General features: G+C 46.5%; 1 protein-coding gene across 3 annotated transcripts in view; it reads right to left on the bottom strand.

Annotated features, from left to right (window-relative positions):
• LOC142291019 (uncharacterized) overlaps positions 1-13,136 on the bottom strand; it is a 38,519-nt gene extending 25,383 nt beyond the window's left edge. The window contains exons 1-3 of one of the 3 annotated variants that reach the window (XM_075335225.1): positions 12,725-13,136; positions 8,030-8,134; positions 1,863-1,932 (exon numbers count right to left, since the gene is read on the bottom strand). In XM_075335225.1, coding sequence (XP_075191340.1) covers positions 1,863-1,932; positions 8,030-8,134; positions 12,725-13,027 — 478 coding nt within the window. In that variant the 5' untranslated portion in view covers positions 13,028-13,136. The remainder of the gene's footprint in view (positions 1-1,862; positions 1,933-8,029; positions 8,135-12,724) is intronic. The other 2 variants (XM_075335224.1, XM_075335226.1) reach the window with 2 other exon arrangements.
• Positions 13,137-17,523: the final 4,387 nt, after the last annotated feature.

Below are 17,523 nucleotides of genomic sequence, written 5' to 3'. Positions count from 1 at the left end.
TATTATTATTGTTATTTTCAATGGCGCAAAAGGGAGGTGATTTAAACTTTTACGGTTTGTTACCATATTTTATAAAACTTTTTTCTCATTATACTAGTCCCTTTAGGTGACCTTATGCTTCAGGATTCCCCTGATCAAGAGAAAATGCTGTTCTCCTGTGAGTGCCGGCACTCTGCCAGCATTCACAGCGGTCATCATTTGGCCCCACATTGCTATGGCAACCCAATGGTGTCATGTGGCAGCCAATGGTGACGGGGAATGGCACAATCCCTGCCGGAGTGCTTTAGATCATGCTGACAGAGTTTGATAGTACGATTTAAGGGATTAAAAGGCAAGCGTGGATCACCAATCCACCAGGACCTGTTAGCCTCACATGTCTGCTGATCAGAGCACCAGACATGTGTGGAATAACTGTGGGAACTCCGCGATAACCAGCATAAACAGAACAGACAGGGCTAAGGACGTACTGGTATGTCCTTTGTTGTGGAGTTAAAGGGAATCTGTCAGCAGAGTTTTGCTAGGTAATCTGAGGACAGCAGGAGGTAAAAATTAAAAACACAGATTTCAGCAATGTATCTCTTATCACACTGTGTGCTGTTGTTTACTTCCAGGGATTGTTTTAGCACCAGGAGATTATTGCTGGGACTATATAAACTCCACCAGCTTGTGAGCAGTTTCTACTACACCCCCTCCTCTGATAAGCAGCTGACTATCAATAGACAATGTACAGAGCTATGGTGTGGGTGTGGTTTGCTTTCTCAGCTCTTCTTCATACAACAACAAAGAACTCTGATTTTGTCACAACTGCTGCACCCAGTAATCTTATGCGGGCGTCACACGAGACGATCTATCATGCAATATGTCGTTGGAGGTCACGGTTTTCATGACGCACATCGGCATCGCTTGCGACGTCGTCCCGTGTGACACCTATGAGCGTCTGTAAATGATCGCAAATCGGTTTCGTATCGCGAACAGGTCGCTCATTTTTAAAAAATTGTTTATTCTACTTTGCGCCGGTTGTTCATCGTACCCGGGGAAGCACACATCGCTCTGTGTGACACCCCAGGGATGATGAACACAGCTTACCTGCGTCCCGCGGCTCCCGCCGGCTATGCGGAAGGAAGGAGGTGGGCGGGATGTTTACGTCTCGCTCATCTCCGCCCCTCCGCTTCTATTGGCCGGCCGCTGTGTGACGTCGCTGTGACAACGAACGTCCCTCCCCCTTCAGGAAGTGGATGTTCGCCGCCCATAGCGAGGTTGCTCAGCAGGTAAGGACATGCAACGGCGGTTTAACGACTTTGTGCGCCACGGGCAACTAATTGCCAGTGACGCACAAACGACGGGGGCGGGTACGATCGCTTGTGCAATCGCACAATAGATCGTACCGTGTGAAGCCCGCATAAGTGATATATCGTTAGATTAAGGGTCTCTTTTCCTACATTATGCTGCTCTCAGATGAAGTAGCAACAATCTGCTAACAGATTCCTTTTAAGTGTCATAAATGAAAGACATTATACATGTAAGAAACCAGGCACATAGCTGATTCTACAATAAATGTACTTATGCTCTTTATGAGTTTTGGTACAAGACAACCAAGGTAACCTGTACTGGCACCTTTTTATGTTACTCCAGGGTACAATACATAATTCTCTTTAGTTTTTTTTTTTAGTAGACCCCTCCTACCATTTTTGAATAAATCATTACCCCCTCATCTGTCCTAGAACAACAAGAAACGAGCACAACTGTAGACCACTGTTAGTAACATTACCCCGGCTATATCTTTACTTTTTTTCTATTTTCTTTTGTCCAAACATGGTTGTCTTATTGTCCAAAAATTAGTGTGTGTAATTTTTTTTCCTTACCATCTGCATCAGGCCAGGCAAGAAACAAGGCTCTGTCTGGGTAGTTCTCCAAGAGTTCAGGGCCTCCTGTCTACAAATAACAGAGGTACATTCAGAAGATACACCTGAAATCAGTGTAATAAATACTATAAATGTAGTAGGTGCATTCAGTTTTTGCTGTGCTAATTCGTTCAGGTTATAATTGGCATTTTGTTTAGTTAAGGTAGCAGGACACAAACATTTTCTTAAAGGGAACCTGTCACTAGGTTTTTCCCCTATAAGCTGCGGCCACCACCAGTGAGCTCTTATATACAGCATTCTAGAATACTGTATATAAGAGCCCAGGCCGCTCTATAGAACGTAAAAAAATACCTTTATAATACCCACCTAAGGTGTGGTTGGGGCCGATTGGAGTCGCTGCTCTCAGTCCGGCGCCTCCTCCATCTTGTGCGATCTCCGTCCTCCTGTCCAGCCCCATGTGCATGACGCATTCTGCGTCATTCACAGAGAGGACTCCATTACGCTCCTGCGCATGCACACTTTCCTCTGCCGTGCTGAGGGCAGATCAAAGCACTGTAGTGCGCATGTGCAGGCGGTCTTTGACCTTACCTTACGCCTGCGCATTACAGTACCTTGCTCTGCCCTCAGTAGGTCAAATAAAAATGTGCATGCGCAGGAGCACAGTGGCAGACTCTGTGTGGATGACATAGGACGTGTCATCCACACAGGACTGGGCAGGTGGAAGGCGATCACACAAAATGGAGGCGGCGCCGTACGAAGAGCAGCGACAGCCACCAGACTACTCCCTAGGTGAGTATTAGGCTATGTGCGCACTAGAAATGTGAAGTTTCTCAAGAAAATTTCTTGAGAAACTTCTGCCAGTGAAAGATTTCCGGACCTGCGGAAAAAATCCGCACCAAATCCGCATGCGTTTTTGCCGCGGATTTGCCGCGGATTTACCGCGGATTTACCGCAGGTTTGTCCCTGCAATAAATAATAAAGATAATCGATAGACAGATAATGGATAGAGGGAAAGATGGATAGATGAATAGATAGATAGAGGGATAGATAGATAGATAGATGAATAGATAGATAGATAGAGGGATAGATAGATAGATGAATAGATAGATAGAGGGATAGATAGATAGAGGGATAGATGGATAGATAGATAGATAGAGGGATAGATGGATAGATAGATAGAGGGATAGATGAATAGATAGATAGATAGAGGGATAGATAGATGAATAGATAGATAGAGGGATAGATAGATAGATAGATGAATAGATAGATAGATAGAGGGATAGATAGATAGATGAATAGATAGATAGAGGGATAGATAGATAGAGGGATAGATGGATAGATAGATAGATAGAGGGATAGATGGATAGATAGATAGATAGATAGATAGATAGATAGATAGATAGATAGATAGATAGATAGAGGGATAGATAGATAGATAGATAGATAGATAGATGAGAAAAACCTATATAATGTTCCACCTCCCTGCATTTTCTAAGCTGGCACCCTTTAGTGACTTTCATGTGGCACTTAGGCTACTTTCACACCTCCGGTTTTTGCTATGCGGCACAATCCGGCACTTTGCATGAAAATCGCAACCGATTTTTTTTTGCTGCCGGTTGCGATTTTCCTGCATAGACTTTAATTAGTGCCGCATTGTGCCGCATGGGCTTGCGTTCCGTCCGGTTTTTGCCGCATGCGGCAGATGTAGCCGATGCGGCGGCCGGATGGAACGTTGCCTGGCACGTTTTTTCGTGCGGCGCATTTTTCAATGCATGCCTATGGCGGCCGGATGCGGCGCGATGCGGCAATAACCGCATCCGGCCGCCGCATGCGGTTTTTGCCACTGCGCATGCTCAGTAGCATGCCGCAAGCGGCAAAAACCGGACTGGCCGCACAGGAAAAACTTATGCAAAGGATGCGGTGTTTTCACCGCATCCGTTGCATAGCTTGCACAGCCGGATTGAGCCGCAGAGCTCAAGCCGGATGTGTGAAAGTAGCCTAAAGGGTGCTTAGCCTTGTATTTAGCCATAAAATAAATAAATAATTAAAAAAAAATGACGTGAGGTCCCCCCATTTTTTGTAGCCAGCTAGGGTAAAGCAGACGGCTGCAGCCTGCAGACCACCGCTGGCAGCTTCACCTTGGCTGATAATCCAAAACAGTGGGCACCCCACGCTGTTATTTTAAATTATATAAATAATTTAAAACAAAAAACGTGGGGTCCCCCCCATATTGGATCACCAGCCAAGGTAAAGCGGACAGCTGGGGTCTGATATTCTCAGACTAGGGAGGTCCACTGTTATCGGACACTCCCCAGCCTAAAAATAGCAGGCCGCAGCCGCCCCAGAAGTGGCGCATCCATTAGACGTGCCAATCCTGGCGCTTTGCCCCAGCTCATCCCGCGCCCTGGTGCGTTGGCAAACGGGGTAATATATGGGGTTGATGCCAGATGTGTAATGTCACCTGGCATCAAGCCCTGGGGTTGGTGAGGTCAGGCGTCTATCAGATACCCGACATCACCAACCCAGTCAGTAATAATTAAAAAATAGACAACAAAAAAAGATTTATTTGAAAAAACACTCCCCAAAACATTCCCTCTTTAACCAATTTATTGAAAAGAGCACAATCAATTCCACGTCCGGCGTAATCCAATAAGGGGGGGGGGGGGGCACGGCGATCCATACCATAGTCGCTGTCCCAGTCAATGAAAAACAGAATGTTCCCCATTGGCTGGGAGAGCAATGCAGTGACCTGAGCTAACATCAATAGGTCAGCTCAGGTCACTGCAGGGGATGACGAGCGCTGCCATCAGGAGCATAGATGAGATCATTACCTTCTGTGATCATCTCCTGTACTGCTGACGTCAGCGCTGTCACTGACTTATCGCGAGAGCCCGTGACGTCACCGCTAGTGACAGTCTCGGGCCGCTCGCGAGACGGGCATAGACAGCAGTGACAGCGCTGACGTCAGGAGGCAGGAGATCGTCACAGCAGGTAATGATCTCACCTCCTGACAGCAGCGATCGTCATCCCCGCGGCTCCCAGCACTGCAGGATGTCGGTGTCTGCCTGCGCTGCTGCGTGACAGGCTGCTGACACTGCGGGCAGACACTGACACCCTGCAGTGCAGGCAGCCGCGAGGCCGGAGCAGGACACACACTGCACGGGCACCTGGAGGTCGCACGGAAGTGCTTCTGTGCGGCGTCCAGGGAGTGTGACGTCTGTGTTTACTCTGCTCCTCTTCCTGGCATAATGACATCGCTTCCTTCAAAACCGCAGGCAGCGATGGGCATTACCGCAGGTAAATCGCGGCTATTCCGGTGGTATACCGCACATCATTGCTACCTGCGGAATACCCCCGGTACCTGTGGAAAATAATGGACATGCACATTTTCTCAAGAAAGTTCCTCGAGAAAATTTTCTCAAGAAATTTTCTTGAGAAAAATCCGCACAGTGCGCACAACTATTTTTTTTTCTCATTGAATTTCATGGGAAATGTCTGCACAAAGATTGCAGACATTTCTCAAGAAATTTCCGGGGCAAATCCGCGGGTAAATCCGCGGGAAAAACGGTCTAGTGCGCACATAGCCTTATAAAGGTGTTTTTACATTGTACAGTGCAGCCTGTGGTCTTATATACAGTATTCTGGAATGCTGTATACAAGGGCTCACTAGTGTTGGTCGCAGCTCCTAAGGGAAAAAACAGGTGACAGGTTCCCTTTAAAGAGAATCTGTCACCACACCTGATCTGAGAGCAGCATAATGCAGGGGCAGAGATCCTTATTCCAGCGGTCTGTCACTTACTGGGCTGCTTAGTTAAGTTTTGATAAAATTACTGTTTAATCAGCAGTAGATTACATCAGACAGTATAAAAATTTACCAAAGGGAAAAAGAAAAAACAATACAGTAGTATCCAAGGCACCAAAAACTCCATTAAATAGAAAAATCTTTATTGGCCCCAATGTGCATGAGGGGATAAAAACAGCAACGCAGGGCCTTTATCAAGCCATAAAAAGGTGTACATGAATGGTTGGAAGACACCAGTTCATGTAAAAACGAAAATCCGACGCGTTTCAGCTATTACTGGTTTCTTAATGTAGAGGATAAAAATGCTTTAAGTAGAACTAGAGTCCAATCGTTCTAGGATCCTTGAACGATTGGACTCTAGTTCTATATGAAGCATATTCATCCTCTACAAGAAACTATGAATAATCATAGCTGAAACACATCACCTATTCTTTTTTCCTATAGTGTATTTTTACACTGATTACTTGACATTTTTTAGAAATAAATGTGAAGTTTTATCTTAATGCTTCTCTATTCCAATCGTGAAATGTCTTTTGTCATTGCTGGAAGTCTCTTCCCTTTTTTTCCCAATATGTACATACTAGTAAGGAGGGTTTCTGATCCTCTGAATCCTGACAAAAGGTGGAGCGTACCCAATCAGTATTCACCGGTATTGCCAGTGAGAGCAGGCAGTCACTTGACCACAAATATGCGCTTGACATAAATCCGGCCACATTCCGACTAGACGTGCCTGGCTTCTCTCAACAAAAGGAAATTGATATAGGCAGAGCATGTCTTGTCAGTACATGACCAGATGTATGCAAAGCGCATACTTTCAGTCACGTGACCCACTGCTCTGACTGGCAATACCGAAGAATCCTGACAGTGTGCGCACTTCACGTTGTCAGGATTCAGAAGTCTGCAGGCAAAAAAAGTGACTGTAGACTTTTCTAAGATAACTGAAAACCCCTTTAACCCTTTAATGACTGCGGGTAGTAATATTACGTCTTAGCGGTCATAGTGTTAATCCTCGCGGGCTGCTGCAAGCGGCCTGCGGTGATCAGGGCACATCTCATATGATTAATACAGCCGACATGTGTGCTTTGTAGGCACGAGTGGAATCGCTATCCACCCTTGCCTTTTAACCCCCTTAAATGGTGCTGTCAAGATGTGACAGCGCCATATTAATGGCGATAACGTTAGATCTGTACTCACAGGCTGATACCGAAAGTCATGTGATGTGATCACATGGATCCAGTGGTTGTCATGGTAGCACAGGGTCATGTGATGACTCCTGTGCTCACATGACTCAGGTCCTGTAAGAAACAGCCGAGTGCTGCTTGTTACAAGAAATTATAATTTCTCCCAGTCTGAGAGGTGCTGCTCTGATGGGGAGAAATGAATGAGCAATCAGACCGCTAATTGTTATAGTCCCCTTGGAGACCTAGTAAAATAAAAAAAAAAAAAGTTTAAAAAAAGTTTTAAAAATTAAAAAAAAACCAAAACACCTAAAAGTTCAAATCACCCCCCTTTTGCCCCGTTGAAAATTAAAGGGTTAAAAAAAATATAAAATACACACACATTTGGTATTGCCGTGTTCAGAAACGTCCGCCCTAGGAATATATAAAATCAATTTATCTGACTGGCAAACGGTGTAGTGGTTAGAAATTCCAAACGCCAAAATTACGTTTTTTGGTCACCACAAATTTTGCGCTACATGCGATAACAGGCGATCAAAGCGTAGCATCTGCGCAAAAATGGTACCGTTAAAAATGTCAGCTCGAGACGCAAAAAGTAAGCAGTCACTGAGCCATAGATCCCGAAAAATGACAATGCTACGAATCGCCGAAAATGGTGCAAAATGTACGCAACTTTTTTCGCACAAGCTTCTGATTTTTTTTTAACCCCTTTTAGATAAAAGTAAACCTATACAAGTTTGGTGTCTGTGAACTCGCACCGACCTCAGGCATCACACCAAGACATCAGTTTTATCATATAGGAAACACAGTGAATAAAATATCTCAAAAGCAATAGTGCAATTTTTTTTGCAATTTTTCCGAATTTGGAATTTGTTTGCCATTTTGCAGTACACTATATGCTAAAACTCAAATATGACTTACTGCTAATAAATTGGCTGCAAATCACAGGATACTCCTATTGCCTTCAAAAAAAATCTGTGTCGGAGTTCCCCTAGGACTGTATCTGACTTTTCAAGCTTTTTAATACAAACGCAGCCTTAGTAATAGCAAAGTGACAGCAACATACATTTTTCGCTGTTTTGTCACATATGCCATCTGTACTGTTTATGCAGATTATTTTGTCATTGTTATTTGCTCATCTCTAATGTACATGTTATCATGCCGCATTTCCACCACACTGCTCTTACCATGACCTCTGTGTAACGCATCTCTGGGGGGAAAATGGTGTTCTGATCAAAGGCCACTACATCCAGTCCACGACACTGCAGTAAGAACTCCCAGTATCCAGTGCCCTGGACAAACAGCAAAGAAGGAATAAGCACAGTAAGGTGTAGGGCTCAACACTCCACATATGTACAGTAAAGATGTGCAGCAGCAAGTTGTGAGGATTCTTTCTTCTCTGACTGCAGGGGTATATTTGGTGTAAATCATTTTACCACCACTGACACCTACCATATGAAGGCAGATTCAGACAAGTGTTAGATATGTAAGCCGTATTACAGAAGGAAGGCCCAGTCCGACCACGAGATCTATGAAGCTGTCAGTTCAGGACCATCCAGCTATAGTTGGGCCAGGAATTGTATCTCTAAGGGGTCACATACACAAAAGAGGCCTGTTGGCCGAACAATGATTTGGCCAATCGTTTGGCCTACAGCTATCTCGCCTAACTATCCAATACACATTCACTCTCCCAAGGGCTCCTGTGTTCTCTATAGGCCCCTTTACACACTGCAACATCGCTAGCGATATCGCTGTAACGTCACCGGTTTTGTGACGTAATAGAGACCTCCCCAGCGACATTGCAGTGTGTGACACGCATCACCGACCTGGCCACCACTGTGAGGTCACTGATTGCAACAAATCTTTCAGGACCATTTTTTGGTGTTTGACACCGTTACGACATCGTTAGCGACTTAGAACCCAGCCCGTAGGCGTGCTATAGCGTTCTGATTGGGCGGCTTTCACTGAAAAGAAGGCAACTTCAGCGCTTCCGTCCTTAGTTTCAAAGCTACCCTGTTCCTGAGCGTGCTGGTTTGCGGATCATTAGAGAATTCTCCAGTCTGCAATACTATAAAGCCTATACGGTAAGCATCATTTGATTGAGCTGTATTGATGCTGTATAGATAAAGCAGTGTGGAGTCGCCGCACAGAGAACTCTACAAAGATCCGCTAAGCAACAGAAGCTCAGGAACAACGGATATACAAGCGCGACTTTTGCCAATCTTTCCAAGCTCGGGGTTGCCAATAAGAACGCACTAGCGATCACCAATCGGAGCTGAGAGGGGGCGTGTAAAAAGGACACCTAGGTGGCTTCAGCGCCAAACACCACACCCCTAACATAGGTGTGAGTCGTCAAATAGCTGCTATGTGACACGTCCCCAACAACCAGTGAGGTCGTTCTGCAGGTCCGGATCGCTGTTGCGTTGTTGGCCAGATCTGCCTGTTTGACAGCTCACCAGCGACTTTCCAGCGATTCCGGCCAGGTCGGGATCGCTGGTGGGATTGCTAGGAAGTCGAAATATTTGGACAGTGACACAATTTTCGCGAGTTGGGCTCTGTATGCCACCACATTGGATTTGACATGAAATCTCTACAACAGAATTCAAGTGCAGATTGTAACGTTTAATTTGAAGGTTTGAACAAAAATATCTGATAGAAATTGTAGGAATTGTACACATTTCTTTACAAACACCCCACATTTTAGGAGGTCAAAAGTAATTGGACAAATAAACCAAACCCAAACGAAATATTTTTATTTTCAATATTTTGTTGCGAATCCTTTGGGGGCAATCACTGCCTTAAGTCTGGAACCCATGGACATCACCAAATGCTGGGTTTCCTCCTTCTTAATGCTTTGCCAGGCCTATACAGCCGCAGCCTTCAGGTCTTGCTTGTTTGTGGGTCTTTCCGTCTTAAGTCTGGATTTGAGCAAGTGAAATGCATGCTCAATTGGGGTAAGATCTGGTGATTGACTTGGCCATTGCAGAATGTTCCACTTTTTTGCACTCATGAACTCCTGGGTAGCTTTGGCTGTATGCTTGGGGTCATTGTCCATCTGTACTATGAAGCGCCGTCCGATCAACTTTGCGGCATTTGGCTGAATCTGGGCTGAAAGTATAACCCTGTACACTTCAGAATTCATCCGGCTACTCTTGTCTGCTGTTATGTCATCAATAAACACAAGTGACCCAGTGCCATTGAAAGCCATGCATGCCCATGCCATCACATTGCCTCCACCATGTTTTACAGAGGATGTGGTGTGCCTTGGATCATGTGCCGTTCCCTTTCTTCTCCAAACTTTTTTCTTCCCATCATTCTGGTACAGGTTGATTTGGTCTCATCTGTCCATAGAATACTTTTCCAGAACTGAGCTGGCTTCATGAGGTGTTTTTCAGCAACTTTAACTCTGGCCTGTCTATTTTTGGAATTGATGAATGGTTTGCATCTAGATGTGAACCCTTTGTATTTACTTTCATGGAGTCTTCTCTTTACTGTTGACTTAGAGACAGATACACCTACTTCACTGAGAGTGTTCTGGACTTCAGTTGATGTTGTGAACGGGTTCTTCTTCACCAAAGAAAGTATGCGGCGATCATCCACCACTGTTGTCATCCGTGGACGCCCAGGTCTTTTTGAGTTCCCAAGCTCACCAGTCAATTCCTTTTTTCTCAGAATGTACCCGACTGTTGATTTTGCTACTCCAAGCATGTCTGCTATCTCTCTGATGGATTTTTTCTTTTTTTTCAGCCTCAGGATGTTCTGCTTCACCTCAATTGAGAGTTCCTTAGACCATATGTTGTCTGGTCACAGCAACAGCTTCCAAATGCAAAACCACACACCTGTAATCAACCCCAGACCTTTTAACTACTTCAGTGATTACAGGTTAACGAGGGAGACGCCTTCAGAGTTAATTGCAGCCCTTAGAGTCCCTTGTCCAATTACTTTTGGTCCCTTGAAAAAGAGGTGGCTATGCATTACAGAGCTATGATTCCTAAACCCTTTCTCCGATTTGGATGTGAAAACTCTCATATTGCAGCTGGGAGTGTGCACTTTCAGCCCATATTATATATATATAATTGTATTTATGAACATGTTTTTGTAAACAGCTAAAATAACAAAACTTGTGTCACTGTCCAAATATTTCTGGACCTAACTGTATGAGAGAGCTGCTGCCAGACAGCTCCGACAGCGGCTAATCTCTTAGAGAACAAAAGAATTTGCAGTCTGAAACTGCACATGCCAGATCTTTCTTTACTTTTAGATCATCTGTCGGGAGAGTTGGAGGCCCCCAAACACAGAGTGTTGGCCGACATTAGTCAACTGAGTATACACTATACCAGTCCTCTCCAATCTTTCTGACCCTGAGAGCCACATTCAGCTCTGAGAGACGTGAGACATTTAGCTCCCTCTCCACTGACAGTAGTGACACCAGTATAATGGCAGCCAAAGCTCTGACACACAAGTCACCATACCGAGGCAGTATACCAATATCCAGGGGTTCCTACCTCTATTCAGAGCTGCTCTTCTGTATGGGGCTACTCAAAGATGTCACCATCTGGAGACCTGCTCTTCATAGCCAGCCGTGAGCCACAGATCATGGGCCTGCGAGCCACATGTGGCTCAATGAGATACAGGTCAGGACCTGCTCTATACAATGACTAAGGACCATGATCCAAATGCGTATCGTATGTCTAGATAATCTGAATACGCACTTGGAATATTATCTCTGGAATTTAGAGCAATGTTCCGCGATATGTATTTTCAATTTTAATGGACTTCTAATACAGGATGACTTAATGAAGTTACACTTGCTGGATACCTATTTCCTCTTCACCAAGTTTCCCTGATTAGAATCTGCTGTAATAATCTGTACGAGAATGTGGTGAGCTGACAATCTTTTTTTTTTCTTTTCTATAGAGTATGGGGGCCTTAAAGGGAATCTGTCAGGAGGATCACCCGTCTATCTGGGCATGTAGGTGATAGGAAGATGAATAAAATTGTAGCTGGGGTCCGATGTCTTATCCAGAGATCCAAATATGTTGATTTTTTTTTTTTAAACTATTTTCTGATTTATACTCACTTTTGGCGGTTCCATCCGTTTCCAGCGTTGCTCTCTGGCGATTTGTGACCTGCCAGAAGTTCTAGTGTTTCATGGTGCGTGCCGGAGGTCGCAACTTAATACAAGTCTATGAGAGCTTCATTCTGGATCTCATAGACCTGCATTGGGACCTTGTGATGAAACTTCTGACTTCCAGCCAGTTACAATCACAAGATGGCACCACGGGATCGGAGCAGCGTCATGAGAAGGTGAAGCAGCTGGACGGTGAGTATGTGACAGGGAGCTTAGATTTACAGCGCCACTCCAGCACTGAAATAAATAAATAATACTCTGTAGTGGTGCTTTAAAGACCATTGTTGATTTTTTTTTGCACCAATTTCAAGAACCGTGTGAGCAAAAAATGACGAAGAAAAAAAAAATTATAAAAAAAGTCATGCAAATTATGAATGGAGGCTCTGGCGATATGTTCTGTCATTGTATGTAATGATTTCCCATGGTGTCACATTGCGACCCGCACTCGGAGCAGCCAATGTTTCTAGATGTGTGGGTTTTTCTGGTCACAAGTCACACACGCTACACATGTGCCATAGACTTCAATGCAATTTGCTTGTAACAAGCGACTTGTCTGCAACTTGGTGGCTTTATTACAGCCCAATCACAGCTGCACACAAGAGGCACAGATGTGTTATCCAGTGACTTTTGTAGGATTGCTATAGCAGCAGGTCACTGTCCCCATGGAGCCCCCAGATCTAGTCTGAAAAATATGCGACAATCGGAATAGTGAACTCTCAGGGCAGTGGGTGAGGAGGGCACAGGCACTCACAGCTCCGGCTGACACCAGGGGGAGGTTCAGGGCACACAGCAGCTCCACCGCCTGCGGGCTGGGCACAGAGAAGGAGAAGAGGATCTGCAGGCGCTGGCAGCTGCAGCCGATCTCCAGGCTCCGGAGCAGCTGCAGCAGCTCCTTCCTGCGGGGGGCGGACGTCTCCGGGTCACAGAACCTGTGCACGTCTGCAGGAAGCTGCTGCATCTTCCACACGTACAGCCGCTGATACAGGTTCTGCCCCTTGTGCTTCCTCTGCTCCATCGTGTCCCACTGCAGCTCGGGCGACACTGCCGCCGCCATACTGACGCCCGCTCACCCGTCCTCCGACAGGGAGAAAAGGCGCAGGTTCAAAGTGGCGCCGACAGCGGAGGAAGACGCAAGAGGCCGGAACAGCCCGCAGCCTGCACTCCATTGCCGCCTGCTGGACGCCAGAGGATCTGCACCATGTACGGTGTATGGCTATGACATGACGAGGAACAGGCCGGAACAGCGACAGCCTGCACTCCACTGCCATCTGCTGGACGCCGCAAGAACTGCACCATGTATGGTGTAATCTGACGAGCAAGTGGCAGAAACAGCGACAGCCTCCACTGCCACCTGCTGGATGCCGCAAGAACTGCACCATGTATGGTGTAATCTGACGAGCAAGTGGCAGAAACAGCGTCAGCCTCCACTGCCACCTGCTGGATGCCGCAAGAACTGCACCATGTATGGTGTAATCTGACGAGCAAGTGGCAGAAACAGCGACAGCCTCCACTGCCACCTGCTGGACGCCAAGGGAACTATACATGTACGGTGTAACTGGATGTGAGCTGACGAGCAACAGGCCGGAACAGCGTGCAGCCTACACTCCACTGCCATCTGCTGGACACCAAGTGAACTGCACCATATACGGTGTATGGCTATAACCTGACGAGCAACATTCCGGAACTGCAACAGCCTGCACTCCACTGCCACCTGCTGGACGACAAGGGAACTGCACCATATACAGTGTACCTGGATGTCACCTGACGAGCAAGTGGCCGGAACAGCGTGCAGCCAACACTCCACGGCCACCTGCTGGACGCCGCAGGAACTATACAGTGTACCTGGATGCCACCTGACGAGCAAGTGGCCGGAACAGCGTGTAGCCTACACTCCACTGCCACCTGCTGGACGACAAGGGAACTGCACCATATACAGTGTACCTGGATGTCACCTGACGAGCAAGTGGCCGGAACAGCGTGCAGCCAACACTCCACGGCCACCTGCTGGACGCCGCAGGAACTATACAGTGTACCTGGATGCCACCTGACGAGCAAGTGGCCGGAACAGCGTGTAGCCTACACTCCACTGCCACCTGCTGGACGACAAGGGAACTATACAGTGTACCTGGATGTCACCTGACGAGCAAGTGGCCGGAACAGCGAGTAGCCTGCACTCCACTGCCACCTGCTGGACGCCGCAGGAACTATACAGTGTACCTGGATGTCACCTGACGAGCAAGTGGCCGGAACAGCGTGTAGCCTACACTCCACTGCCACCTGCTGGACGACAAGGGAACTATACAGTGTACCTGGATGTCACCTGACGAGCAAGTGGCCGGAACAGCGAGTAGCCTGCACTCCACTGCCACCTGCTGGACGCCGCAGGAACTATACAGTGTACCTGGATGTCACCTGACGAGCAAGTGGCCGGAACAGCGTGCAGCCTACACTCCACTGCCACCTGCTGGACGCCGCAGGAACTATACAGTGTACCTGGATGTCACCTGACGAGCAAGTGGCCGGAACAGCGGGTAGCCTGCACTCCACTGCCACCTGCTGGACGACAAGGGAACTGCACCATATACTGTGTAGCTGGATGTGACTTGTATTACAGGGCGCAGTAGTGATAGGTCAGTAATAAGGAGTTCATGCCCACTTGTGTAAACTACTTTCTATGTTTTTTATGTGTATATATGTATGTATATATAGAGAGAGAGAGAGAGAGAGAGAGAGAGAGATATAGAGATATATTACATATCCTCCGCTCTGGCAAAAATTAGGAGACCACTGCAAAATTTTCCGTTTTTCTGATTTTTGTCTTTATAGGTATATTTTAGTGTAACATGTAAATTTTTCTTTTATTCTATAAACTACTGGCAGCATGTCTCAAAATTTCCAACCAATAAATTTTGTATTTATTTTCTGAAAATGAGAAATGATCAAAATAACAAAACAATGTGTTACGAGGGGAATGGCAGATCAGGATAAGGTGGTAAATAACCCAATCGCCAGTCGGGGCCCACCGTGCTTCAGATGACAAAGGAGCTTCTGGCAACCCGAAGGTTAGGCGGAGAATACAGAGCTGGGTAGCTCTGAGATAACCCAGGAAACCGGTCACGTGTGTAGGGACACGTCAGACCGAACGACAACCCAGTTAGCGTTTTGGTGCAACTGGCGCTACACCGACCACGTGTGCAGGGAACACGTCAGGGCAGGTGGTGACCAGTTAGCGTTGACCAGAAGACCGCTGCGAAAGCGCCCTGTTGGCCACGTGTGTAGGACACGTCAGGCCGAGCAGTCCTCCGATTAGCGTTTCTGGTCACCTCTCGACTGGCCACGTTGTTAAGGGAGATTTAGTTGAAGATAGCCAATGGTATCTTCGTTTAGGATATTCAGAGGCCGGTGCCTCATCCTTGGTAACCCCTTCGTGACTATACAGCTTAGAATCATTTTATAGGTCTGTGTAATTGCTATATAGACACACAGATAATTATGCTACTACATCTATATTTTGATTATTTACATACACAGATATTCTTATTACGTTTGAACAAACAATTTATAGCTTAGGCCACCTCCACAGTCCCCCCCTTAATAAGATATCTGTGAATGTTGTCAACCTTAAATTTTAAAATTTTCCCCATTTGATATATTTTATTTAGAACTTATTTATGACCTACTCCCCTTGGAACTTTAATTATATCTATATCTGTGGGTTTTCCATGAGATTGTTGTCTAATACAACACTACAAGGCTTTAGCTTCCCCCTTAATTACTTATTCTATTAAAAATAACTATGATTTATAGGGGCTATTAGAATTGGCATTATTACTTTCATTAGGGCACATTATCCTGATTAAAAAAGATTGAATCTAGACCTTATCTTAAAATCAGCACATAACCAAAAAAAAACATTTGCTACAAATTGTCTATGGTTCTTTCCGGATATGAAAAAAAAGGAGGATGCTTGGTCAGTGCTAGTCCACTTAGGCCACTTCGTGAACCTGGATGATCTGTTCTTGATAAAGTACAAAACATGATAAAACTTCATATGAAGTTTGTGGCGCCGACTTGGAAAAACCTTCTGTAAAATAGTAGCCGCTTTCTTCTTCAGTTGTTTCAGGTCCGTTGGTTTCTGAGATGTAACATTAACTCGCGTGTTACTGCCAGTGCTCCGCAGACTAGGCTGGGGAGACATCAGCCTAATGGGATAGGCTCTTCCAAAACTTTTCCCGAGAAGAGAGAGTCCATAGCAAGCATTTTGTATAAAGGAAAATCACTGAATATATTCATAGGAGTTAGTAGGAGACAAAAACATTCATAAATTGTTAGGTTACATCAACTAAACTACATTTTTGAGTCTATGAAATGGCTGAAGTATTTTAGATTACTCAATTCATACCCTCAACAACGTGTGTGAAGGACACGTCAGGCCAGGTGGCCACATTAGTAGCATTGACTGGGAAGCCGATACAAGGGGAACAGGGTACACACACCCAGCCCAGGAACTCCTTGGTAACGCCACAGGGGTCCTGGGGTACGATGTCCGTGTGCGTAGGGGGCACAACCGGACAGTAGGCGCAGCAGCCGCAGCCCAGTTAACTCCACTGGGCTGCACAAGCAGGACTGGACGGTAGGAGGTGGAAGCCTGGCGCCTGACCCTAATGTGCTGAGGCACGGGTGTCTTGGCGTGACAAGCACCGGACACCTAACCCTACCTACCGCTTTCAAACAAAGGCTTATGCCACAATGGGCTCTATACATGGAGGTGTGCTCACAACAAGCATATGAGACGACTGCGCACCTCCATGTTGTCTCCAGCCCCTTTTATAACCTGGGTCCACCCCAAACCCAGGGTGGACCACAATGGCACCTCCAGGGTCCAATAGCGGAGTGCCATGTCATCAGCGACATCTCCAGCGGCCTATCCGGAACCGCCATGTCACTGATGACTTCATGGCTGCCACGCCCCAAACACCTCACCAGTCATCGTCTGACGGACAATGGTGAGGTGCTGTGTCATAGGGGCAGGCCTCTGCGAGCCAGTCCGGAATGGCCACATCATCAGGACACCTGATGTGTGTCGGCCTATCAGACCCTGCCACCTCACAGACATGTCCAGTGAGGTCCTTACCGGACCTAGCCCCTGATGCACTAAGTGCCTGAGCATGCTCAGTAGCCTGAACAACAGTCTCAGAAATCAGACTATCTGCCTGAGCATGCTCAGTAGGCACAACACAGGACTTAGACACGGCACGATGTCCAAGTACCTGTGCAAAGAGGCTTTTCGCACTAAGTGTAGGAGCATGCTCAGTAGCCTGAACCGAGGACTTGGCCTCAGAAATGGCACTATGAGGCTGAGCATGCTTACTAGGCGAAACACTGGACTTAGGCTCTGGCTGGGGTAAATCAGCGCGCATGCGCACTAGCCGCCTCTCGACACTTAGACGTTCAGGAGGAAGCAGCCAGCTGGACGACCCGAGGCAAGGCCAAAAACGTCAGCCGACGCCTGGGCGCGAGAGGAACCGCAGCAGGCTGCTTGTGGCTATG

Source organism: Anomaloglossus baeobatrachus, chromosome 2 (genome assembly GCF_048569485.1).
Source record: "Anomaloglossus baeobatrachus isolate aAnoBae1 chromosome 2, aAnoBae1.hap1, whole genome shotgun sequence".
In the NCBI taxonomy this organism is placed as follows: Eukaryota; Metazoa; Chordata; class Amphibia; order Anura; family Aromobatidae; genus Anomaloglossus; species Anomaloglossus baeobatrachus.
The sequence above is the reverse complement of the archived record's forward strand: the minus strand, read 5'-3'. Positions and strand labels throughout refer to the sequence as shown.